Below are 26889 nucleotides of genomic sequence, written 5' to 3' on the forward strand. Positions count from 1 at the left end.
CTATTCTTTCATTATTCTATTCAATCTTCCTGCCATTAAATCCAACATAGATGCTTTATTCCAAGTCCAGTCATTAGTGGAAGAACAGATTGGTGCAAATCTTATTAAAAAAAGTAATTCCTGAGTTTTCCCATCTTCTTCTTTTTCAAACAAAATTTGAACTTTCAGTGTGTGCTTGTAAATTCATACCCAGTTCCTCTGAGAACCGTGGTATTTGTAAGCAGTGTGGGACTTGTTTTATTGTTGAGTAATGAATTTGTTTGCTGTTATGTGAAATGGAGAGTTTTTGACCTCTGCCAGACACATATGAATGAAATGATTGAAACAACATGTACACGATGTGGGAATCCATGAGGCTTTTCTACAGAGTATGAATGTAATCATGCAGAAAACCAGACTCTCCTTTTCTTCTTTTATTTTTTTTTTCTTTCAATATCCTGGATAATTTTAGCTACTTCCTAACATACTGTAAAAATAGAACGAATGGGTGGTCTGCATTAGCGTGGAAAAAGCATCTGCTTCACAAATGCAAATCTTTTTTTTTTTTTCAGGATCACAACACAAGCTGAACACCCCTGGCAAAAAAAACCATATACTGAGCAGAACTCCGTAAATATGTGAATTTATTTATTTATTTTTTTAATTGTGCCATGTGTTGCTTTTTTCTGTCTACATTTAAAGCTTTGACACAGTGTTAAATTTGCTGCAAACACCATGGAAATTATCATACAAATATTCTAGAGAAATATTAAGATGGTCCAAATCTTAAATTGCAGGAAAACTAACTTCTTGTCTAAAAAAAAACCAAAAATTGACCAAAATGATGATGAGGATTATCATTGTTAATACATACTATTATTATCCTTTATTTATATTTCGCCAACAATTTCCGTGGAACTTCGTACAGTCCGTACATTCAAAGGGTCTGAAAAAAGTAGAACTGACAGACTAAGACAAACCGATACATTAGGTAAAGAAGGCCCGGCTCAGAGGCTTACAATCTATTTAGAACTCTACATTTTAATAGTCAAGATTTAATTTTCAAAAATAAAAAAAGTACCTGAATACTTCCCATTAAAGGAAGAAGTAACGATTAAGTACAGAATATCTGCTAAAATGAATAGTTTTGATTGAATGTTTATAAATTTGCTAAAACCAATTTGCTGAAACTTCCTGAAACTGTTGTTCAATAGTCATTGACATTTACATTGACCTTTCAAATTCCACATTTCTATCAGGAATGATGGAATTTCTTGTTGTAAATATAGTCTTGGGACGTAAAAATATAAATTACAAGTATAAAACGGTCAGTGGAATGCAATCCTATGCGTCACATACATATTTTTGTTTATTGAATGATGAAACTAGGGATAGTTTAGCTGCATTTAGTCTAATGTTAGTCTTAACTGTGCCATCAACTATTATGTATTCAAATGAATCTAATTGTAAGCTCTTGCGAGCCGGTCCCTCTTTCCCTAACGTATCAAGTTGTCTTAGTTTGTCAGTTCTAGCTTTGTCCCTCTGAATGTATGGACTGTAAAAAGTGCTTGCGGAAACTGTTGGCCCTATGTAAATAAAAGATAATAATAATAATTAAACAGCCAATGTTGTCTTGTTTGATATTATATATATCCTGCGGTGATGTCACCGCTCAATCACTTGCTGTCTAAACAGCCGCCTTGTCATTACAAGACCCATCCGATTTGATCTTGGCTGCTAGTGAATCATTTCTCACGAACATTAAATTGACATTAGTGGAACAGAGTCCCGTACGGTGGCAGGTAGCTCCACAGACCCAACGGACAGTTGTCCCTGGACTAATGCTTCCGAGCATGTGATTGTTGCCCTCTGTCTAAAAGTTTGACAAGGTCACATTTGTAGAAAGGCAGAGACTGGTAATAGGCTGTGAGAATGACGTGACTGGATGACCCTGCCATACACGCTGACTGTAATTGACAAGTCGCAAAACTTACGATGCTTACAGAACCACCCAGAGCTCAGTGCTCACTACGTACTTTTATTATTTAACAAAACAAAACGAGAAGTCCGAGAGGCTGAGTATGAAACGTCACATAGAATGCCCTAATGCACAGCGTTAATAGTAATTCCCTATGATCAATCATTTGTCAACAGAAAATGTGTCACATAATTACATGGTAAAGCATACTTTCTTTATCCGTCCTGTAAAATGCTAGATGAGATTTCTAACGAGCCTAAATAAAACACTCCTTTGGCATAGTGGTCCAAAAAATACATTTATAAGGTTTATATATATATATATATATATATATATAATGTTTATATATTTATATATACATAGAGGTATATATATACATATATATATATATATATATATATATATATATATATATATATATATATATATATATATATATATGACCATTCATTGGGGTTACTTAGCTGTTTTTTTGTAAAACAAGGAAGACAAGAAAATTTCTAGTTGTAACATTTTTCTCATGATCAATTAGCCTTTTAAACTTAAATTTGATTCAACGAACACAAAGTGCCATTGGAACACAGCAGTGATGGGAGTGATAAAGGCCCTCTGTACACTTATAAAGATATTCCATTAAAATACAATAGTCAATTACAACATTAACAAAGTCTGTGCTGTATTTCTGATCTGTGTGTATATATATATATATATATATATATATTTATACAGTATATATATATATATATATATATATATATGTGTGTATGTTACTTGCACAAAAGCTTAGTGATGAAGCAATGGTATCATGGGAGCAACATTTATATTCTTTCTTGTTATTGAGGAATATGGTTGTGGATAATAAAAGAAATACCTCACGTGGGTACAACTTATATCTCATATATCTCTTACGCTCATTTAAAAGAAATACACCATGTCTACTGCAGTATAGAAACACTTCAAGGATAGCTAAAAAGCCACATTAGTGCCCTAATGCCACATTGGGGTAGACAGTACGATGCGAGGCATCATGAGTATTAACGTGATGGGTCCATGTCTGGAATTAAAAATCCTTCCAAAGAGCTTTTTCTCAGAGATGTTTTCTTAAGTTGGCGTCTATCCTGATCTAATAAGCCTCAATATCAGCTCTGAAAACTGAAAAAAAAAATAATGCTAAAGAAGTCAATACTCGATTTCCTCCTTTCACTCGTTTATTTCCTTGTAAGATTTCTTTTCTTTGTCCTGGTTTAATGAAGCAGGCAGCAAAGCCGAACAATCCAATAAGTGATTCCGCTCTAATGCAATGAATACCAATACTTGACCAGCCTGAGCCAAGGGCAGCAATTAGTTTTCAGCGAAGAGTTTGTGTAACACTTCAAAAGTCTTAATCCCTGCTACCGTACTGAGGTCCATTCTGTGCCGGAGCCTATTGAGTCTCTTTAATGAGAGCAAAGAGAGCCTTTCAGTGTTTTTTTTTTGGAGGGGGGGGGGTAGATTCACATGCTTTTAATAGCATAGTCTATATGGTATTGTGCGGCTATAGAAAAGGTCCCTGCTAAGATACTAGTGTAGCTTCCATTCACAAGCTGTTTGGAAGCTGGACCCAGGGATTTTACATATGAATGGCTATGTGTCTGAATGTGGTCACTCAGCTGATAAATAGGATCACTATCTGTATTTCCAGAGTTTTATGGGTACTTGGGAAACCGAGGCAAGAATAATTTGGTCGGATGTCTTTGCCTAGAGACAAAACAGAAAGAGTAACACAGTCCATTACTCAGGGAAGCCAACAAGTGTGACAACACATTGAGACCAACATCCCACACCCGAAGGGTCACCGACCAAAGGGCACCGAGATCCTAAAAAGCCTTTTGTAAAACAGCATGTTTTCACAGTGAACCCCCCAAAAAAGTCTGACCATGTGGGAAAAAAAGGGCTTCTGCGATAGTTTCTTGAGAAAATCATCTCACCTCATTTTCGCTCAACAAACCCACCTGTAACAGGGAATTAATAGCACGGTTGTTACGTTTCCTCTTTCCATATGGGAGCAGCGACACAGATCAGGCCATCGCACATGGGGTCGCGGGACTCCAGTGTGGAGCTGGCTGTATAAACTAACGAGGTCTCCCCAAACTACAGTTCACATACTAATTGTGAAATGTGATCTAAGCCACAGGGCTCCAAATCAAACCAATAAAATACAGAATTTCCCCAACTTTGATTACTTTAATCCAGCAATTACGCTAATTACTTCCCCAACATAAAATCTGACAGCAGAAAAGAACCATTCGCCCCTTCTAATCTACCCATTTTACCCGATGGGAGGTATCTTCATCCTACTAACTACTACTTCATAAAACGAACCTTTCACTGATACCCTCAAAGTGTTAACACGCGAAGCGGACAGTAGGTGTTGCGTTTATTAGTCCGATTGATTTTGTGTCATGCGCGCCCTTTATCTCGCAGTAAACCATCTACTTCTTGTCCAAAAAAGACACGCTCTGCATCTATGAAACATCTACCCTCATCTACCCGGCCTTAACACCACTTTTAACTCATTGCCCTATTTGATTGTAATATTTTTTATATTTAGACAAAAAAAGGGAACTTTTTCCGTCTCATTCACTTCAAAATAGCTGTTTCACGCAGTACTTTTTAACCATTAATTAGCAGTGAAGGGAATTCAATAACAACAGCATTTGTGAGAGCCTTTCCCAGACAGATGATTGGCTAATGGGAACTACGACATAAAGTTCCTAATCAGATCCTAATCTTTAGAAGTTAATGACCTGTCTCCCCTTTCATTACACAAACAGCCTCATTAATACAGATGCCCTCCTACTGTTCGTGTTTCATGAGCCAAAGAAACCATAAGCAGGGGCAGATCATTTGTTTAACCTTTTTTGTAAGGTGTCATTTTTGTTCATCTGACTCTAGCTACATTTTTATAAAACCTATATATCTCACAAAAAATATTTAGATAATTAATTAAGAATTGAATCATTTGGCAGCAAACTTTCCTAACATGGAGGGCAGTAAAACTCTTAATGGTGAAGCTGTCACAAAAATATGACATCAGGGTAGTGAGGTCATATACCCAGTTTTAATTTCATTTTGATGTAGAAACATCTGTTCTGTGACTGTCGAGCAGTGTCTGTGTAATATTATTGTAAATTCTCTGCCAGTTCAATCCCAATTAAGCATAAATTACATTAAAACTTATATTCATATTTAAATGAAGCAAATATTTAACAAAGACCCCTTTTTTAATAATTGAGTTTATTATTCCCCTTGTGCTTGAAATGTTGCGCTCTACTCATTCAGCATACATAATGACCGTGCTCTCTGATATAAATAATTATTACAATAATAAAAAGCTAATAATGTTTTCCCAGAAATCTGAGCTTTACATGTCCACTGACGAAGGTGGTAAGATTACAGAGAATGTATCCTCTTGTTGGGTGCATTTCCAACAAGTAATTATGTACATACATAAAAAAAAAGGCTAAGGCAAGTCTCTATCTATAGGAAGGAATTAAGCATTAAGTTGGGTTCTCGATTCAGTTCCATGACATTGTGTTATTGGCAAGGCAAAAAGATCTAAACATGTAAAAGAACCCTTCAATATGGCCCAGTCCATCCTCCACCTCGCCTCTCAGAATTAGTATCAGTCCCAACCAAAGTTCTGACCGGTCATTTGGTAAAACTTCATGTTGTACGGCCTATAGAATTCTTGAAGACGCTTCAACGCGTTCTTATCGATGTTGGGATGTGGTCGGCCCTTGGATTTGCCCAGGCACCTTGGCCTGCTGCTTCCTTCGGGCTTCTTTAGGCAAGGGAATCCCTTGGTCTCGTTGAAGTGGAAATGTTTATCTGTGACGACCCTCCTGAGTCCCAGGAAAACCTGAACGCGGCTCATCTCTCCTGCTGGGTCACTGACCAGTCTCTCTCCGCTAACAAATAGGAATTTTGAAAGTGGGAAGTATTGGAGCCAATTGTCCAGGTGCTTTGCATAAATCCCAATGCGGATGGCACTCCAGGACGTGTCAATCATTCCCGTGCTGAAATTTTTGAAGGCCAGTGCTTGGAAGCTGGGAAGAGATGGCGTTTTAGACAACGTCTGTGTGTAGTCAGAGATAGCCCTGGTCACTGGGTTTCTAACGACTACTATGAGCTTGGTGTCCCTGGACATGTTATAGATCCTTTTTGGAACCTCCGAAGTAACAAAGTAGCTTGGTGTCTTCTCCATGGTTATCTGCCCCTCGGAAGTCCTAGGCATTAAGTTCCTGAAGAGAAAAAAGAAGAAACGTAAATGGATGCATTTTAAATATAGTTTTACCCCATAATATCCACCCACCATACGTGTATTTTTTCCATGATTTTTTCATGCCTTTGAACCCTGTTTTCATCTCAAGACCGTGCGAAGGATCAGGTCATGTTCTTTAATACTCTGCTGTCACTTGTTCTGTACCGTTACATTCTAAACATATTGCAATCAGCTTACGTTATAATGTTACCCATGGGTGCGCTTAACCACATAAACCTACATCAGTTCATTTTGCTAATATTCGGTTACAAACGGGCTGAATACAAAGAATGTTTCGTTTGGCCCGAAACAGAGGAGACCAATAGCTGCTCTTTGTTTAAAGGTTAAAACGGGAAGCTATATTTTTCACTCTTCGCGACTCCGGGGATTAGAGAGAGAAAGGGGTCGTAATATTTGCTGAAATTAGAACCAACTTTTTTCCAAGACAAGAAGCGCATTGGATGAACTCATAATCGGCGGCGACTCGCTCCGAAACTGCCCTCCGTATCATGTTTATTATAAGCTAATAAAAAATGTCCCCTGTGATGTGATGAGGAAGGAGGATTATTGAGCGATTACCTGCAGTGCTTACCAACCTCTTGTGCCCTGAGAGTTTGTGGGGAAATGCAGTGTTTTTGGGGGGTTTTTGTTGCATTTCTACTCCTTTATCTTTTGGAAACTTAAAAAAAACTTTACCTGTTGGCCAAATGGCTGTAATGCATGCAACCAATAAGAGGGAGGTTCTTTCAGCTGTTTGTCTCTGGTTTTAGTGGGAATGAATACCCTATCAGTTGTCTTCAGCATAAAGCACAGAACCTTTATATATATGTATTGTCACATGGTTATGGCTGACATATTTCCAGGTCGTTTTTTTTTGCATACGAGGAGCATGTCCTATAATTTTGGGGTTCCTGATGTTAATGCAAGGAGGAGAGTGGCCCTGGCAGTCTAAGTGAGGAGAGGGGGAGATCTGTGTTTTTTGGGCAGGCATGGACTGGCTGTGTGTATCCAACAGGTGGCCATACATACTTCATGTAGTAGCCCCTGGCCTTAAAGTGCCGGGGCCAATTCTAATCCCCCGTCTAACCCTATCTGTAGGAACAGATCTTCAGTGGTCCTCAAGTATAGAGACTATACTGGAATATGATGTCATCACCCCACATGCCTTAACAATACATAGAGTCTCGGGGAACAAAAGGGAAGGAATCTGAGCTCAGAGTACCTCCGTTACAGACCCCATCACTGATTCTATTCCTACCTCGCAGAACAGCTACTTCTACTGCCTCGTAACCTTTCCGAGACCAATTTTCATTAACGTCTGCCATGCTTTTCACTAAATTGCATTGCTTAATTATTGATAACGCCCATTTGTATCCGATTTGCACTGGGCACCGAACGCCGAGCATGCATTAGGCTCCACTTTTCTGTGTATTCTCGTAACTTTAATTAAAAATACAGCTAATACCGGGTGACCTTATGGGAATCCTATCTTTGGAATTCTAAACAGAGCCTCGAGGTATTTAAAGCCAATTCAAAGAGCGGTATACGATCTGCAGTAAAGCCAGCAGACATTCAGCCTTATATCACAATTTGTAATGTCTTGTAGACCCTTCAGGTAAACAGACGGGTCAACTGACAAGTAGAGGGAACAACTTGGAAATGTCCATAGTTTGGCAGTGTGTGGGACACATCAATAAGAGAATTGGAAAGGACCCCTGTTAGCCGCAGTTGATGCTCAGATGTTTCATCTAAAGATGGAACATTATAAAAGCTCACATCTCTGTTACGTGACAGCAAAGTCACTTTTAACCTCATTGATACATTAATATGAAATGATTGCTACAGGATGTTCAAGACTCGGGCGCAGAACGTTTTAAGGATCTAACAGGATTGTCGTGATCGACAAGACTTTATGTACTAAACTGCATTGGAGTGAAATTCAAGGCAATTCCGACAAACATTATCAGAAATTAGAAATGAATTCTCCCACAGATCTTTTCATCAGACCCAGGTGATGGTGGTGGCACCTGTTGACAGCGGTGACAAGGCCAGCTCATTGTCATACCTGGGAATTTTTCTAAATAAGCCGCCCCGGCGACACTTGAAATATTAACCCTTTAACAGCCCATCGGGAAGATGCGAACGTAGTGACTCGCCAAATGTGTGTGACCCAAATGGCTCATGGAAACTCGTCACTGTTTAAAGATACACTTCATTGAGTCACCTGCGTTCAAGCAGGGATATCAACCTTAACATACTGGGAGCAAAATGTGTACTAAGGAGTCCGCTCCAGACTGTTTGGTCCTGAGATTTGGCCTCTTCACCCTGAGACCCTGACATTGGAGAACAAATCTGGCATTTCCCAGGTATTATCATTGGACTTCTAGCTCTTCGCTACGCTACAGAGTTTGGTCTCTGCTTATTCCGGAGATTCTTCTAGCCAGCAGCTAAGAAGCATAGCACGATGCCAGCTTTGGCTGCTTGTGGCACTTGGAGTCAAATTTAAAGTTAACTACTCTTAACGAGTTGAGTGCTCACTAAATCCTAAACCAGATACAACACAGAAAAAAAACAGCTGAGTTTACAAAAAAATGTAATTTTATATGTGTAAAAAATTATATTTGGTCAATTGATGCCCAGCCATGAACAGGAAACCAAATTGACGAACATGCAGCTATTAAAACATTGTTAAAAGCTGATTTATGTCTATGTAGCTTTTTTTTTTTGTTGTTTGCAAAAATATAAACTATTAATTATTAAAAATATATCCAATATTGAAAATGCACCTGAATAGATTTTCCAAGACTACATTTTTATCCCATTACACGCAGAAATTGATTTCTCATCACAAAGTCTCATTACTGCTTGAACGCTGGTCTCTGTTCTAATGATTCTTAATGGGCTGATGGCAGCAGAAGCTTTTCTGAATGTAACAATTACTCTACTTTCTACAAGAATAACGGGGGAAAAGATATAAAAAAAAAGGAATCGGAAACCGCCTAAAATAATTCCTCAAAACTAAATAGTATTGGGAAAAAAACGGCTTTTTTAATATATGGGTTTTTTTTGCCAGGCTCCCCAAAATATATATACCTATATGATCTTTAAAACCGGTAATGCGGTTTGATGGGAAAAGGGTTTTATTACCAGCTTACAAGCTAAGACTAAAAGCAATAACGTTTTAACTGATCCAATAACACCAGCGAGCTTCTGCTGCAGGAAGCATTTGGCTGGCCCTGTATAATGTATAGTTAAATCAGGGTCATTTCTCCATTATACAGGGTCAGCTCAGCCCTTCTTGCTGGTGTTGGCCCTTCATAATGTACAGTGAATCAAGGAGTTAAATCTTTCTTGTAGGCTCTGCTGCCAACTCTCCTTTTAGTGAATAAACCCCAGTGTTTTGTCCGATGTAAGGGAGTTCTGCTTTACTGGGAGGGTGGTATATAAGTGGAACAGCCTCCCAGTACAAGAGGTAGAGGTTCATACCTTGAAATTTAAACATGCATGGGATAGACATACAGCTGAATCTAAGACGAGACCAACGACTGATTAAGGTTTGAGTCTTTACAGCAGGAGAAACGGGCAGACTAGACAGGGGCCGAATGGGGCCGAATTCTGTGTTTCTATATTTCTATGTCCGTCGTCTTTAGATCTATTTTTATTGTACCAGTAAAGGTCATTCTGTATAAGCAGCCTTCCAGGAGAAGCTCTGAACTCTCTGTAGGCTGATTGTAGAACCCTTTATTGTTAGATTAGGCGGTAGCTATACATTTATAATGTTTAATACATGTGGGTAACGAGTATGTTTCTTTGCAGCGCATGTGCCTTTGTTTGTTATTAACGACGCATTCTTCTGCACGTAGGATTGACGACCTTCCATGTTGGCAATGTACCCTTTCTTCCACAAAGCCGATGTTTGCGTCTCTGCATGATACATCCAACAGTCGCCCACCGCGCACAAACAAGTGCTAATAACAAAATTAACCTCAGATGGGTTATCCAGGCTTTTGTAGCCACAAAGTCAATTATCTGCACAGAGCCACCCTGATGCCAGCCATAAGGGCTACTCCTGATGGAGCCCGTACTGCCTGCCAGATTCGACGTCTCACCCTGAGAGGTAGGAAGGGGCATCTGTTACATATCTTCTGCCCCCTGTTCGAACAAATGCACCATGTGCCAATGTCTTAACCGGAAAGTACGGCCAAGATCTTTGGAGACTGGCTACAGGAAATCTCCGTCTAAACTTTTAATGGCTTTAATGGGTTTTTTTTAGGGCACTTAAAAACACAGCAGGGGGGCTTCAGAGGTCCTTCTGTAAACGGTACCCCTTTCTCTGTCCGTTTGTGCATTTATTTGGTGTGTATGTGCGGAGGCCGCCAGCCAACTTTCGAGTCTGCCTCCCCGCTCTCACTCCAGCGAGGTTGAAATTTAATTGCCTTTAAGCTCGAGATGCATATGCTAATATCCTCGCTTAATGAGGAAATGATCCGTCTGGGATCAAAATTGTTCCCGCTGACTTCAAGGCAGTTTCACTTAGCATCAGGAGGGGGGCGGGGGCTGGTTTACATAATTTCCATAACATTTGCCCTTTGCCCCAACTGCCTAATTACGGCACTGATGGAGAGGACTGCGCCAGGTAGACTGGAAGCGTTTCAAGTGGCTTTTCTCCCAGGCAAAGACGGATGTTCTATTCTTCACCAAAGGACCATAAAGCTCGTTCTAATCACAGAACATTGTCCTGCGAGAAGACGCTAAGCGGAATTACGCGCCTCTAGCAGGACATATTCTAATAAATGAGCAGCGAGACATATAGTTAATCCACGCTAATGCTTCGCGTTGCCTTTAAAGTTCTAACGCTGCTCAAGGCAGGGTTCCTGGCCACGCATGTGCGAAGCATCTGGGCATTATTACTGCATCCCGGTCTTTAGAAGATGGCTGGGATATTTTTTTTAACCAAGTTCCGGTGCATATTTCACTTATTAACGTATTACTAGTTTTGCTTTGTGGAAACAAAAACAAAAAAAAAAAGTCCAATGATGTAGAAACCTAATTCTCAATATTTTAAGGTGAAGAGTGTAGGAAGATGTTTGGATCAGGTATGGGAACAGAAGTTCTTAAATGTTTCTGATGCGCATAATTTCATGACAGAAGAACGCATGGGAACACCAGGAATCATATGGGCATCTGGGGGTCTTCACCTCTTCACTATAGTGATCGGCAAGCCTAAAGTAGGGTGGGACCTGACCATAGCGGGGGGTCCACCATGGTAAATAGGTGAGCTTGGAGATATGTGACGAGTATACCTGCAAACTTTCCAAATGAGCCGAGGCTAAGACTCTTGAAACATAAACCCTTTAATAGCCCATCACGAAGATTCTACGTAGTGACTCCCCAAATGGTAACCTTGGCTTTTCATTAATTATAGATACACTTAACTGAATCACCTGCATTCAAGCAGGGATATCAACCGTAACACACTGGGAGAAAAAAGTACCAACTAGGAGTCTTATATATGATCAGAGATCAGAGGAGAGGACCCTGAAAATCTGCCCCTTCATGCTGCGATTGGGGCAGATCCTGGTATGGTAACAATATGCAGACTTTACGGGGGAGCAGTCAGCCAGAGTTTTTTCCGTTGTTAGATGGCTTCGTTGACCGGCAGAGTTGGCGCATACTGTCTGTGTGTCGCTGGGGCTGGTGGCCGGGATGGGGCAGAAAGTATTTTTCAAATATGAAAAGGATGTGGCCACAAGTTCTGCATCGTATATGGCTTCATTATTTTTTTTGTTCTTTTACGTTCATAATCTGGATCGTGTAAATTCATTCATCTTGGAGAATAACACCATTCTAAGCATGCCCCCTTTCTTGCGATTATTTGATTCTTTGCACTAAATAACAAACTCAAATGACTTTGCTCAATGTCTGAGAAGTTGTAAAGACGGACGCATTCTCCATCATCCACATGGCCCACGTTTATAGCCTCTCCTGGGACCGAGACAGGCTAATAAATAGCTAAAATAAAATTAGCCGAGGTTGTGAGCCTGCGGCCAGGACTCCCCCACCCCAATCTAAAATCAATTATTCCCACTAGATGCAGGAATGAAATTATCGCATTAAACGGATATCTACTTAAAACGTCATTCCTTGTCGCAGTATTCCAAGCACGCGCGGTACGTCTCTCTGGTACGACCCAGGGTCAGAATTCCTTAAAACTTTTAGTTCATTCTGTTATTTTGTGTTAATTTTGGAATATTTAATGGGGAGGAGGGGTCTCTTTAATTTAATCCGAAATCATTAATAATAACTATAAATTTAGAAATTGCCCTCAAATAATATATAGAGTTACACAATGCACTCGTTATAAAATACAACATTTAAAACTAGAACATTTAGGACAGATATACTGCATGATCAACTATTTATGCGGTCACAGAGCAAAGGATAGGTTCGGATTTTTATTTATTTTTTAAACAAAAATAGATTACCATCGGCCGCAGCGTAATAAAAACCTTAACATGGTATTGCCCCCATCTGATTTATCCGATACCCTACAAACTTTAGATGCAGTCACATTAGGCAAAAACTGAATTTTTTTTTGCGTGCCTTATAAACATAATTTTGGAACATTTTTGGAATTTGCAATTTATTAATATTATTTATTGATTTATATAGCGCCGTCATGTTCCCCAGCGATGTACACTTGGAAAACAGGACATAACAATGTGGATTTACAGGGACAAAAGGTAAGGAGGACCCTGCTCAAAGGATCTTAAGGTCTAGGATGTATATTACTTATTAAGATTTATATAGCGCCATCATAGTCCATAGCGCATTGTATGACAAGCTTTAAAAACTCAGAGCATTTTAAATGTGGATACTATTTCCAACACCTGATTTATTAGTGTTAAGACAAGCAAAATGAGTTAATAAGATCCAGGTACCCCCCCAGACCTAAATGGGAATTGGGTTTGGCAGATGTAATCCAGATTATTAGATCCCCCCCCCCCCAAGTAACGCTGGAGCCTTTCTTTACATGCAGATTTACGCTGGTCCTCCGCAGGTCTCTTGGCTTGGGTAATATGTAATCAAACATGCTGACAGCAGCAATAATTCCTGTCTCTTCCTCAATCGGCAGATGCTATGAAAGCACTGACATAAACCCCCGGAGAGATGAATAATTTTACCACATTTATATATATGTGATCCCAACAGACATGGCTTCCAGAGGGTGGAAAATGAAGCATTGGCGAGGCATCGTCAGTAATACAGGACATGCATTTGGGATGAAAAATCTTTATGGGGAGGAAAAAGGATTTAAATCCCAGCAAGGGTGTTTCGTGCCGACTTGTAGAACCTCTCAACTTTTGAACCAGACGTTCATAGCAATTTTCATTTAATCCCAATAATAAAACTAATGATTTTTATATGTTTGGGAATTACAGACGGTTTAGTCGACGTTCCCTTTCAATCAGAATCTGAATGACTCGATGGCATAAAACAAACAAAAAAAAGGATTTCTGTGTATGGGAAGCATTAATGAGATGAAAAGATACTTTGTTTTCTGTCGAGTCGGAATGTTTCTTTCCAGTTTTGCAGAGCTTACAGTTTGCTCTTTAGAGGAAGGTTGAGGTTTAATGTCTGTTCCGCTCCTTAATCTCGCTTTAAAGTGGCTATATCTGCTAAAAGCCTTCAGTAGCACGGAATCCCTTTTGAGGTTTGCATTCCGACTCTCTTTATGAGAAATGGAACCCTTTTATTCCTCCTGATGGGCAACTGATGTTACAATAATTACAGAACTGTTATGATAAACTGATGCTGCTCCTTATGGAAGTCACATTAGAACAAAGACGTGTCCAGTAGGACCTTATCTTTGCAGGTCAAGCGTCAGGTCGCAGGACCCAATCCTGGACCGGCCATCTCTCACACCGGGCAAACGTCGTATCGTTAAAGTCCCAAGACAAGCACCTTTACTAATTAGTGTAGGGAACTTAATACTCACACCTTTCACAATATCTCAAGATTGTAAGCTTGCAAGCCGAGCCTCTCCACCTAATGTCTTAGTCCGTCGGTTCTAGTCTCGTCATACCCCTCGAGTGTATGTATTGTATGAAGCGCTGCATAAATTGTTAGCGTTATATAAATAAAAGATAATAATAATAACAGTGATAATAAAAATAATAATATTATTACTGTTATTATTTTTATCACTGTTATTATTATTACTACTAACAATGAAAATAATAATAATAATGTGGTGCTATTGAAGAACCCTGCAAACCCCTTATAAAGTATCATAAGTGCCACCTTCAGGGAGGACTATGTTTAGAGGACCGCCTATCATTTTATAAAAGGGCAGACATATATTATACCCTCTATAGTAAGTTGTATCTTGGTACACTGTACAGTATTGGGCAGAAAAGGAAATTCATTAAAAATTAAAATAAAGGAATCTAAATATGTATAATTTGGAGGAGAGAGAGAGGAGATGTGATAGAAACATGTAAAAGTACAGGAGGGAAGTTTATTCCAAAGGAGGAGGAAAGTTAGAACAAGAGACCAGAATCTAAAACTAGAGGATCAGAGGCTGAGAAGGAACAGAAGGAATTTTTACTTTGCTGAGAAGGTTGTACATAAGTGGAACAGCCTCCCAGCATAAGCGTTATGGGTTAATACAGCGAGGGATTTTAAACTTGCATGGAAAACATGCTCTGTACTCTCTGTATAGGGAGGGTTGAATGCAGTACAGAGAGTCAGATCTTTAGACTGTAATTATTGTTCAAACAAACATTCTTTTGTGGGTTCCTACAAATTTGTTTAAAGTCCAATTATCAAAGCCGAAGCTGCAGCAGAAGTAATCACTTGGAGGCACGGAGGTGGTGCAGATATCCCAGGAATGAAGACAAAGGGCCAAAGTATTGTGTCTAGTGCAAAAATTGTCAAAATACGTTAAAGTGCCTGTATTTATTTCTCCCCAGGCCAGACACATGTTAAAATCCCTTTGAACTATTTATAGGCATAAAAAAAGGTTTTGTATCCTCAAAAGCACAATAGCGTTATCATAATTATATAGGGTGCGTACAGTACGTCTAATATCACATTTGTAGATGGCGTATTCGTACGTGGAACGTAAACAACAAAATACGATCTAATTGGTTTTAAAAAACAACGAGGCTTAAAAAATCAAACGGATTCCATTTATTTTCTGAATCCCTGTAAGCGATTTGGATGAAAATGTGTTAATTACGAGCTAAAAACTCCCAGCCACCATGCGCATTAACGTCATGGAGTGTACCTTCCTCCAGTCTTACACATTTATAAACGCATTCATTTTCTGTTTAGGGTGCCGGCTTTCCACCCTAACATTCCAGGGGTCCGAGGCAAGAGACGGGGAGAGGGGCAAGTGGCCGAAGTGGACAGGTGGCGCTCAGCTTCAGAGCGTCTTGAGAACCAGGAGACCTCCGCTGATCAGTGGATCTTCCCAACTGGCTCATGATCCCCACTGCCCACACAAGCAGGACAATACCCTGAAATCGGGACTGTTGGGAGGTATTGGCTGGTTGCTTAAAGCATTATGGGAGTTACTGTTCCACGACATCTGGACTGCTGCCTGTTGGATATCTCTTATAGAATAACACACAATGGGAATGACGTCAAGGCATGCGCTCCATACAGGAATCTCCATCTCAATATCTCAGGAACTTCCTTTTCATCAGCAGATTCACATTCCGGACCAAACTGAAGCCGCCTACGCCAAGACATCTTACACAACCGACAGCAGATACCTGCCTCCCCGCCAGACATGCCTATTGATCGTAAGCTTCCCGGGGCAAACATACCCTTTAACCTTCTGATATGGGCTTCTGGATTCTCTTACACGCCATGTTGCTTTACTAGATTCCAAACCGTAACGTATATTCCCCATGCTGTCTCCGCGTCAAAAAACCTGAACACGGAATGAAAGAAATCCAATGAATTGTGTTTGTTGGTATGTGAACAGTGAACATAACCCTCGGATTCCTGCAAGAGTTCCCAACATGCCAGATGTTGCCTTAAAAGAAGATCAGATAACTTAACCGTTAGCCTAGATGAGAAAGAACTCTGCCTTTCAAGCTCTAATGAAACCCTAGAGCCGGACCTAAGGAAAGAGAGAGGGTCTGTTGTTGGTCTGTAAAAAAAGGACCATGAAACCGATAAAGTTTCCCAGTGAATTCCTGGTCAGGGGAAGCCGCAGGTTTATACAGAACAGTGAAATAAAGTGCCCTCCGGGGGAAAAACAATGTAACAAAAACCCAAGCTGTTTGAACCCCCGCAGTTTACACGTTTCAAGTGCAGCCTAAAAATGTGAGCCGAGCGCACAATAGCCCACTGATACCCTAGAGGGGCTTTGAAATGCTTGTTTGAGGGTGGGGGGGGAACGCATTTGTTGCAGGTGATCTTTGAACTCTCGATGTGTAACTTTCTACAACTGGCTTCTGGAGAACGCATGATTATCCAACCCAGAATCCAGATCTTTGCTCTTACCCCCCTCCCATGCATTTCCCCCACTCCCAGATCCTTGGCTTGGAGCTGCAGCTTCTACTAAAGTAAAAGGTTAATGTATGCATATGAAAGTACTCACAGAGTACATTACAGGGGCACTCCAGCCATCATGTGCACTTTAATGACAGATAAGAAGTCCCTTTAAATGTACAAGCAGTCAGTCTGTGGCAAGAATCATTGGACCACGGAGGAGATGTTCTGCTGCAGATCTGGAACTGCAGCTTCTACCTAGCATAACGTTTATTTTTTTGTTTTACTCGAAACATATGGCCAGACTAGATAGGATGAATGGTTCCTATCTCCTGTCTAATTCTGTTTCTAATTCTTCTTTGGTGAGGCTGTCAGGGACTACAATTGTCCCTTTAATATGCATTCTCTTTTTATGGGGGTTGTATGAGACGAGACTATCCTTTTGCCTTGGGATGCGAGCTAGAAGATTTGCCAGGGACCACAAATGAATTACATCTGCCTGAAAAGAACGGACGCAATTCTCTGTCCTGCCCAAGGGAAAGCATTGCGCTCTTTGGAGTTCAGTAGCAGATTCCGGGGCAGGTGGGAAGCGGGGTCTTCGCTGCCTCGATTTACCAACCTGTTGCTCAGAAACTCAATTCTGCAGAAAATGTTACTCCTGCTCGTGAGACAGCTTGGCTTTTATGGCAGCCGGTTAATAATACAAGTATTTTCTCTTGCAATATATTTGTACTTATCCTGCAATAACTGCCTTCCTGTATTACAAATGTCACCTGAGGGTACGTTCTGTTAGTAACACGTAGGATGTAAAGGTTTGTATAATGAGAGATATACCCGGTGGCTGAAAAATAAGACTTTTCTCTCAATTCTCACATTTCTTCCTCTTCATACAGTGAAAATATCAGGGGGGTACCGGGGATGAGGGGTGCTGTCAACCTGAAATGCATCTCCGATGTGTGGAGGGGGTCTGGTGCCGGCTGGGGGAGCAATGGAAGCCTCTGTGATCCACGGGGGATGCGCAGAAGAGGTCCATGCCCTTAATATGCCAGAAGATGAGACCTAAGTAGTTTGTTTTCCACTTCCGCTGGTGTTAACGGCCTCTGCGGTCGAAACGCTGGGACCCTCATGCCTTGCGTGCTGTAAACATTCCCATGTCCTGGCTTCGGACATCATGGAAAGAAACAAATAGGAAATGCACAAGATGTCTTCAATTAGACAAATTATCCCTGATTGCCTTCATGCCACACAGTATAAAAAGTAAAGTAAAAAGAAAACATGAACTGCCTGCGAGGCTTTCCTCGGCTAGTTATCAGCGTGTTAAACTCGTTACCTTAACTACGGGTAAATATTGATAGAGCAATATGATCATACCTGGCAACTCTCCTGGGTTTCGCCGGAGTTTCCGGGTGAAGCACCGCTTCTCCGGGTCTCCGAGTCACTACAGGGAAACTCCGGGGCGCGGAAGCAGCATTGGGGCACGCCCCACTCCTCGCCCACTTCCCACTGATGGCATCGGGCCGCCCACTGACACCATGGGGTCCGCCCACCAACATCAGCAGGACCGCCTACCCACATCCCGCAACGGGGGGGGGTCGCTCCAGGCATGAATATAGTGCCCGGCTTTTATGGCATAAAAGTGTGTTCCATAAAAATACCCACATTTACCCACAGCCTCCTGAACCCCTCCCTCTCAGGGACCCCAAAACCAACCAGATTCTGCCAAAGAAGCAAATTTATCAAATAAACCAATACGCTTTGCAGTTGTACATTTAAGAAATTTAGCATGGAACAGATAAATCTTTTTGATTTATGTTTATATATTTTTTACATGGATTCAGTTACTTCCTGGTGTGCCTTTCACATCCCTCTGTTCAGGAAGTTTTCTTGCGAAAAGGTGCGAATGAAAATTAGTTCCCCTTTCCTGGAAACAGAGCAGTCTAGAATATCTTAAATTATGTATTTTTTTAGATTAAACATTTTTCAATTACTTAGATTGCATTATTATGTATTATGCAATGGTATTTTATTTAATATTATTATTTTAATAATTATTATTATTGAATAAGATTCAGCCACTACCGCTGTTGGGCTTTAGTATCGTTTGAAATCCACCATTCCAGTGCATTTGTTTGCAAAAGCATGAAGTCGACCAATAAGATATGAATTCAACTTCATATGTCAAGGAGAAACGTGAACTTTAAAGGTGAGCCTTGTTAAAACGTTTCGCCTTGTAGCTCTCGCCATCTGCTTTGATACGGTTACATTGTCAGATACATTCGCCATAACCAACCCTCCATGTAACAAATGTTTCCCCTCTTACAGGCAACTTAATTTGTTCAGCCTCATAAGGAAGAAAAAAAATGTCATCTTCATAGGGTGTTACAGGTCCGCTCCAGCCCTGTTTTCATCTTAAATTGATATTGGATTTGTCCATTTTATTTAACTCCTCCCCCACCTACCTTTACTAAAGCAGGAAGCATACTCCTGTACAGGTCTTGCACACGCTCAGTACACTCATTTTCTATGCTATACACACGTGATGGGTTGTTTCCGCTGATTTATATAAAAATCACACTAAAGTGAGATTGTTGTGGATGGTATTTTTAGAGGGACTTAGTGTGGCTTTGGGAATTTTCTGTTGTTATGAGCCCGATCCGGTCAATTTCCAAGCCATTCCAACAGGAGCATGATAATTCCAGAGCAATCAAGAGTGGTAAGACTGGTAAGTGTACTCTATAACCTGAAATGATACTAGATAAGCGGAACAGCCTCCCAGCAGAAGTGGTAGATACTAATACAGTGAGGGGATTTAAACATGTATGGGATAGACATATACGGCTCCTGAATCTAAGATGAGACCAACGACCACTCTAGCAGCCAGCTGTTACAGTTTACATATTTCGGAACCTGGACTATTAATGCAGCTCATTATTTTTTCAGAATACTTCGTCCAGGAGAGCGAAAGAAATAACGTGAATCTTTGTGGCCGCCTGCTTAATTATCCGAACAAGAATGGATACGGCCAACGTCAAAGGCACACGGCTGACACTACCCAATGTACAAAGAGGCCAGCGCGGACGGGAAGCAGTGACATCTGACAGATACGGTGCGGGGCTGTCCCGGTGCTTCCAATGCCCATATGGTATCATTTAAACCGATCTAAGGAAACCGGATGCGTATCCTCTGCCCGTTCATACAAACCCAGGGCAAGCAAGACACCCCCCGGGGCATGGAGATCTCCGATAGCCCAGCCGGTAGCTAATTTCATGGCCAAGATCGTGACTGATAACAAAGCTAAGGGAAGCTCTACCACAGTGACACAGAATATCTTAATAGACAACACTATGAACACGAACATGGACAGCCACGAGTACAATACACTAGATTGTCAGCTTGCAGGCAGAGCCATCTTTACCTTACGCACTGGGTAGTGTTTTTTAATTTAAGTATTTTATATGCAATCTTTTTGGAGAGCTCTTTAAAAATCGTACCTTCCAGACAACACGTGGGCATCCCCTTAAGACTGGAAGAAGGTTACATTTTGGAAATTTAAGTCGTTTTGGCTCGTTTGACCAATATATGTATATATATATATATAAAAATGTTTGGATGTTTTTCTAGATATGAAATGCATGCGGGGTTAAATAGTAAAATAGATAAGGAAATTCGATCCAGGGTGAGTTTAGGTTGTAAGCCCTCACTGCCAGTAATGTTGTTTGGCAACTCGGCAATTGGGATATGTTGATGCTTTCTCAACAAATCATTTTTGATGAGTCAAAAAAAAGAATAATTTTACCGTGTATTGTGTCAGCAAAGGGTTAAACCCATCTACAAACCCCACAGGGAGCTCCGACGTTGCGTTTAGCATTGTTTAAGTCGATATGGGGAAGTGCATTGACGGGAGCGCCGGTTACTCGAAGGAATTATTGGCAGGTGAAGCCAATGGATGGCAGGAGAGAAACGTGAGCCCCGTCTTATAACTAATTAGTCAAACCTTGTTCACGCGCTTTGACCGCATTCTTTATTATCCTGCGGAGTCGCTTCCCAAACTCGCATCCGTCTATAGTATCCCTTGGCGGTGTTTTGTTTTCTAACGTTTAATGACTTCAGAAAACTTAAACAATAATGATTGCTGACGGCTGCCATCTTTTTTTCTGTAGGAGAGGACTACTCAAATGCAATACATTCAACCAATCAAAGAAGTACTCGTAACCGATCATCACTCACTTGAACTGGAGTAGGAACACTCGGCTAATTAACAGAGAAGGTCTGACTTGGACTCTTTTGTGTTTTCAATGATTTTAATGGCTAGGCTTAGGAGACGCCCCAACCCGAGCTTCAGTGCTGGGGTCCCTGCCTTAAAACCCCCCATTATAATAGCAGCTCCCCTGAGCATGCTCAGACTTTGCCCCTGAATCTCAGGGTTTTTGCCCCAGTCTCAGGGTGAAGGGGCAGATTCTCCTAGTCTCACAGTCTGACTCCTTCCTTTTCTCCCCGCTGTGATCATTTATGAGACTCCCAGTTGGTGCTTTTGTTCCCAGTATGTTATGGTTGATATCCCTGCTTGAATGCAGGTGACCCGATTAAGTGTATCTTTAAATAATGACAAGTCAAGGTCTCCATGACGACCGGTATTAGGGTCACGTGATTAACACAGCTGATGAGTCGCTACATAGAATCTGCACGTCGGGAACTTAAAGGGCTAATTATTTAGAGTCTCAGGGTCGCCTCATTTAGAAGGCTCCCGGATATAGATGATGGTCGCAGGCACCCCATCAAGATGAGTTTTATTTTTAACGAATATTTAGCATTGCTACAGGCAGTTTATAAGGAACTAAGTAAAAACACTTTGGAATATAACCTTTAAATGAAATTGTTCAAATATTATGTGACTTTAAATATACGTAACGTCTGTATTTTGTTTTTGAATATATTTTTAAATATAATTTTTCCATTATGGGGAAACCTTCCAGCTCTAAAAAAAAAAAAAGAATCCCACAAAAGCTGATCGAGTATTCCCTGTCGCTACAATTCAGCCGTCATCCTCGACCGTGCGGATAAATCACAGGATTCCGCGTAATCTGCCTTCTTACGTCACTCAACTTGTTAAAAACAGGGGAAAAAAAGAAGTTTTCATAAATATGAACGGTTTGGTTTCCCGCAGATCCTCCTCTTCTGGTTGCTACATGTTCGTAACTCTCGGGCGATTTCTCTAGAGTTACAGATTAGATTTCAAACGCGGTGACACCCGGGGGTCCTGGGGGTATACGGAGTATCTGGAACTGCCAATATCATTGACCCCCCTCCCCATGTCTGAGATATGAAGATTGAGACAGACAGGAGGAATGAGAGCGCACGCTGTATCAGAGAGGCCTAATTCCCTTTATAGACAGTTTGACACTAAGAACATTATCGGAACCGGCTTCTGGGGCGTGAAGACGCCGGCACCGTTACAAAGAGCCGCTAATCTTCTCAGGATTAGGCAGGGGAGCCTCTCAAAAGCATTAGAAGTGTTTAGAGAGTATCTCACGTATAATAAATACTGTAGATCGCCGTCTAAGAGCGCTGCGGCAACGAGCAACGCGGCGTTTTGTGAACCTGTATCTGGAATTTTATGCAACCATTATTATTAATATTATTATTTATTGTTTTATAACGCCATCCTATTCCGCAGCGCTGTACAAAAGGATTTCCTACAACCTTACTTTGTCCCCAATGCAAAAATGCTGGCATCAAAAAATAAATACATTTAAAAATTAATAAAAAATACATTTTAAAAAAAACTCCAGTTTTTGTGACACTGATCATCAACCCCGAGACTGGAGAACAAGTCCTGGTCTTGGAACGAGAAGAGGCTTCTGAGTAACGTGCAGCTGAGACCTGCAGGGGTTCGACATATTTAGAGACGAACAGGTTATCGCAGACGGCACCCTGCGAGGGTCATGACACCGAGTATTTAGTATCCTACGAGTATCACGTTGCAGAGGCCATGACCCTCTTGTTAGCGCTATTAGTAAGTTTTACCCAAAATAACAACAGCCTGGAGCGTAGGAAACGAGTTAGCAAGATTCCAAACAACTTGGGGTGAAGGATATCATACGGAAACTTATAAGAAGCGACCCCGGACACCCAACTCATCGGCAGAATCATCAACTAATGAATTAAACACCTAAAATAAGAATAATAACCCAGACGGAACCCAACATTTGCGATTCACAAAGTTCCCATTGTTTAAAGCTGCAGTTCCAGCTACTCTTCTGATTTTTACACTTTTAGGACCATATGTAGCATTAAGATCATAATTCATCATTGACACGGACGGTGGCGCTGATAGGATGTTAACATGGAAATTAAAGAAAGTGTTTCTTTAAAGTTGCTTTTATATATATATATATATTTAAAGCTTCATTGGAATATAGAAAATGACAAATCTGCTACTTAGCTGCACCTGAAGCCGTTCATTTATAGGAAAAAGGGCGGTTTGGTAATTTTCTAATAGCATTAGCTTCTAAGGAATGACGACGATGGTAATTTGGAGACATGGGTGGTAGATAAACTGAACAGTCTCCCAGCAGAAGTGGTAGAGGGTAATACAGTGAGGGTATTAAACATGCATGGGATAGGCATACGGCTCCTGAATCTAAGACGAGACCAACGACTGATTAAGGTCTGAGTCGTTACAGCAGGAGAAACAGCTGACTAGACGGGGGCCGAATGGGGCCGATCTGCCGGCAGATTATATGTTTCTTTTTCCCCGACTGCTCCGGTAACAGCCTTGCAATGTGAAAGAGGAAACTGTCTGGATACGAACGATAGCCAGGGGTGATCCAGCCCATGTAATCATACATTAGATGCGTGTTTTATGCTACCATAAAGCTGTGTATTGTTATCACATTTTTGGCAAAGGAGAGCTAGGAAATACGGACAGTATGTGCCCCAGACACAGATCAAAAGCAACGCTCTTTCCATTAAATGCCCAAATAAAATTGCTCACAGAGGATAAAAACCTCCTCTTACAGCTCTTACTAAACACTCGCATTTCTATCTGAATTTTCTCCAAAAAGAAAAGAAGTTGGGTTTTTTTTAAGCCTGTTGGCAGCAAGTTCAAACAATATTAATTATTACAGTACTATGGGAAACATTTGATTTCCCAAACATGTTAAAACCGAGATGTCTTTTCAATACAGGACAGCTGGGAAGTGGAAAAGTAGAAACAGACTGCCTAGTGAATATCTGTGGGGGTGGTAGATAAGTGGAACAATGTCCCAGCAGAGGTGGCAGAAGCTAATACAATGAGAGAACTTAACGTTACATAGGACGCAAATTCTGGAATTCTATGAATGAGGACAAGTGCAAACATATGACATACATACATCACCTACCAAGTACACGTATGGAGGGAATTTAATGATCCCTGGTAACATGTAACATGCAGACCTCTCTGGGAGTCCTTCTCTTTCCAGCCTTAACAATTTAGAGTATTTTATGGGCCCTTCCATCTTATTTCCCACGCTCCTTGACCCCAACGTTCTAAATTTATTAAATGAATTCTCAGTTATATAGAGGATTATATAATGATGTCATCGCCAGATGTCATTATCTATTCTCTACAAATATTTACAAAAAGTAAATGCAAGAACTTAACTTTCCCAAACTAGAGGTCAGATTACTTTATATATTTTATATATATATATATTTTATATATATATATATATATATATATATATATATATATATATATATAAATAAATATATATATATATATATATATATATATATATATATATATATATATATAAAAATGTGTTTAGAGACTATAATGTATTTTTTTAGATAAAAATAAAATCTTGGTATAGACTTCTTGTTCCAAAAATCCACTGAACATTCTAGTGGGGGGAAAAAATATTTCCTCTAAGAATCTCGAAACTTTGGACCATTCAAAAACCCATCAGGTCCTATATATAAAAAAACAAACATGCAATACAGAACCCTGATAAACAGTTTATTCAGAAAACATCAAAACAGGTTATTTACATTAAAAGAAATGATTTTATTTATGTATTTATTTATTTATTAGAAAATCCACTAAAAAAAAGTTTCAGACCCAAAGACAATGTTACAACTTGCCCTCTGGCTACTAACAGTTGCTTTGGCAAGTTTCCTTGGAATCCCAGAGCTTATGGTATTGAAAGTGTTAAAAAAAATTTAGGCTGCTAACGGGACATCCGTTATCTATAAATGACTTAAAATCTGCTTCGATTAACTCAATAACAGAAGAGCGAGCGTTTCCGAGGTCACACGAGGTACTCGGTTACCTTCTAGGTCGTGTTTGCTGTTATTATTATTTAATTATCTATTATTATTATTCATTTATTATGTGCTAACGTATTCCATAGCGTAAATATGGGAGTTAACTGATTAAACAACACAGACCCATTTACAGATACAGCAGGGGTTGAGGACCCTGTCCGTGAGCTGCCATCTAGCCTTATGGCACTTTCATACAAAGGTGGGGTCCTCGTGAGCTTACAATCTAAAATCTGAACAGTAGAAAATTCTAATATCATGTGGAGTTTAGTATTGTGTGTTTATTAATCCTGGATATGAGAGAATCCCAGAACAAAACCGTTACAGCTATCTGCCCAGGCTGGTCTAACCATCTAATATCAGGGTTCAGGCTGAGTGTCTAGAAGTCATCCTGAAGCTACCCATCACCTACTTGATGGACCTGACGCTACTTCTGCTGCTCCATGAAACCCTCTGGCGTTAATGGAATTTTCTCCATAGGTTTCAGCCAGAGGCACATCCAGATAATGTTTTCCTTTTACTGAAAGGGTGGTGGACAAATGGAACAGCCTCTCGGCAGAAGTGGTAGAGGTTAACACAGTGAAGGAATTTAAACATGCATGGGAAAGGAAAATGACTCCTGGATGTAAGATGAGACCAAAGAATGATTTACAGCCTAAAAAAAATGGGTCGGATCTGCTGTCAAATTCTATGTTCTCATATTAATATTCTTACCTGTACCATTCCAGTCCCTTGTCATAGCATCTGTCAAAAAAGTGGGGTTCGGCCCCCAGCGCCCTGACATCTGGGTGAATTCTAAGGAACTCCAGCAATGCCCTGGTTCCACCCTTCTTCACACCTACAATTATAGCCTGGGGGAACTTCTTACTCCCAGCACCGGTGTGAATGGAGACAGCACCGGGGCTTTGAGTGTGTCTGTGCACGGCTTTGGTGGGATGAGATGGTCCAGTCAATCTCCCCGCAGAGCCATTGGATATAGAGTTCCGTGCCTCCTCGGCACCTGCGGAGTTTGTGTGTGCAGGGTACTCCTGTGCGGAACCGAAGCTCCAGGAGTCCTTCGGAGCGGAGCCGGAGTGCAAAGAGCGCTGAAGATAAGAGTTGGACTCTATGAAGTCCTTAAGAACCGTGTCAGGCTGCAACTTCTCCACAGAAACAGCGCTAGAGTGTACTGGGTCTCCGAGAACAGACCTAGAGCGCAAGAGTCCCCCCAAAGCAGAACCGGAGTGCAACGGGTCTTGGGCACCACTGGCCAAGGCCCCCATGGAAGAAGACGACGCATGGGCTGCCGCCAGCCCTGCCCGCGGAGAGGGGTTACCCGGCTGAGACTCACAGCAGGACCCGGTCAGGCAGTAGAAAAAGTAGGTGAAAAGGAAGATCATAGTCAGGAAGAGCGAGACTTTGGGCTGAACCCTCAGTGTTCCCAAGTGGCCGAATCCAATGCGAGGCTTTATGAATCCACATCCCATGAGTGGGGCTGAGGACCAGGGCTCAAGGGGGCAGACATTTCACGGTGTTCTGCCCACAGCTTCTTCTACACCTTGTGCCTTGTCACGGAAGAAGACTCGAAATCCCTAATCCTGGGCAGGACGCAGCCTGCTTCCCCCTCACGAAGCGCGTACTCTTCTTGAAAGCCCCACAAGGCACACTGCGAACACATCGGCATCATTTCTTGAACTCCGATGTCAGTCGAATCCGAGCTGTCAGCAAGTTGTCTCGGTTAAGCAGCGGACTCTGCTGCGGGAGATCCGACCCAGGCTTTCAGAAGGTCCTCCACGCGTGAAGATGCCTGTCCTTCTCTCCATACGGGCGACCA

At 41.0% G+C, this 26889-nt stretch overlaps 1 protein-coding gene across 1 annotated transcript; it reads right to left on the reverse strand.

The window, feature by feature from the left end:
* On the reverse strand, positions 1-26542 carry LOC149285791 (heparan sulfate glucosamine 3-O-sulfotransferase 6-like). Its single transcript, XM_089494852.1, has 3 exons — positions 25791-26542; positions 5627-6240; positions 1-143 (listed from the first exon to the last, which is right to left on the reverse strand). Exons 1-3 carry the CDS (start codon positions 26540-26542, stop codon positions 1-3), a joined length of 1509 nt encoding a protein of 502 aa, XP_089350978.1.
* Between the last annotated feature and the right edge of the window lie 347 nt (positions 26543-26889).

The sequence above is a fragment of the Sceloporus occidentalis genome, unplaced genomic scaffold (genome assembly GCF_023333645.1).
Source record: "Sceloporus occidentalis isolate IW3139 unplaced genomic scaffold, rSceOcc1.0.p SCAF_76, whole genome shotgun sequence".
Lineage (NCBI taxonomy): Eukaryota > Metazoa > Chordata > Lepidosauria > Squamata > Phrynosomatidae > Sceloporus > Sceloporus occidentalis.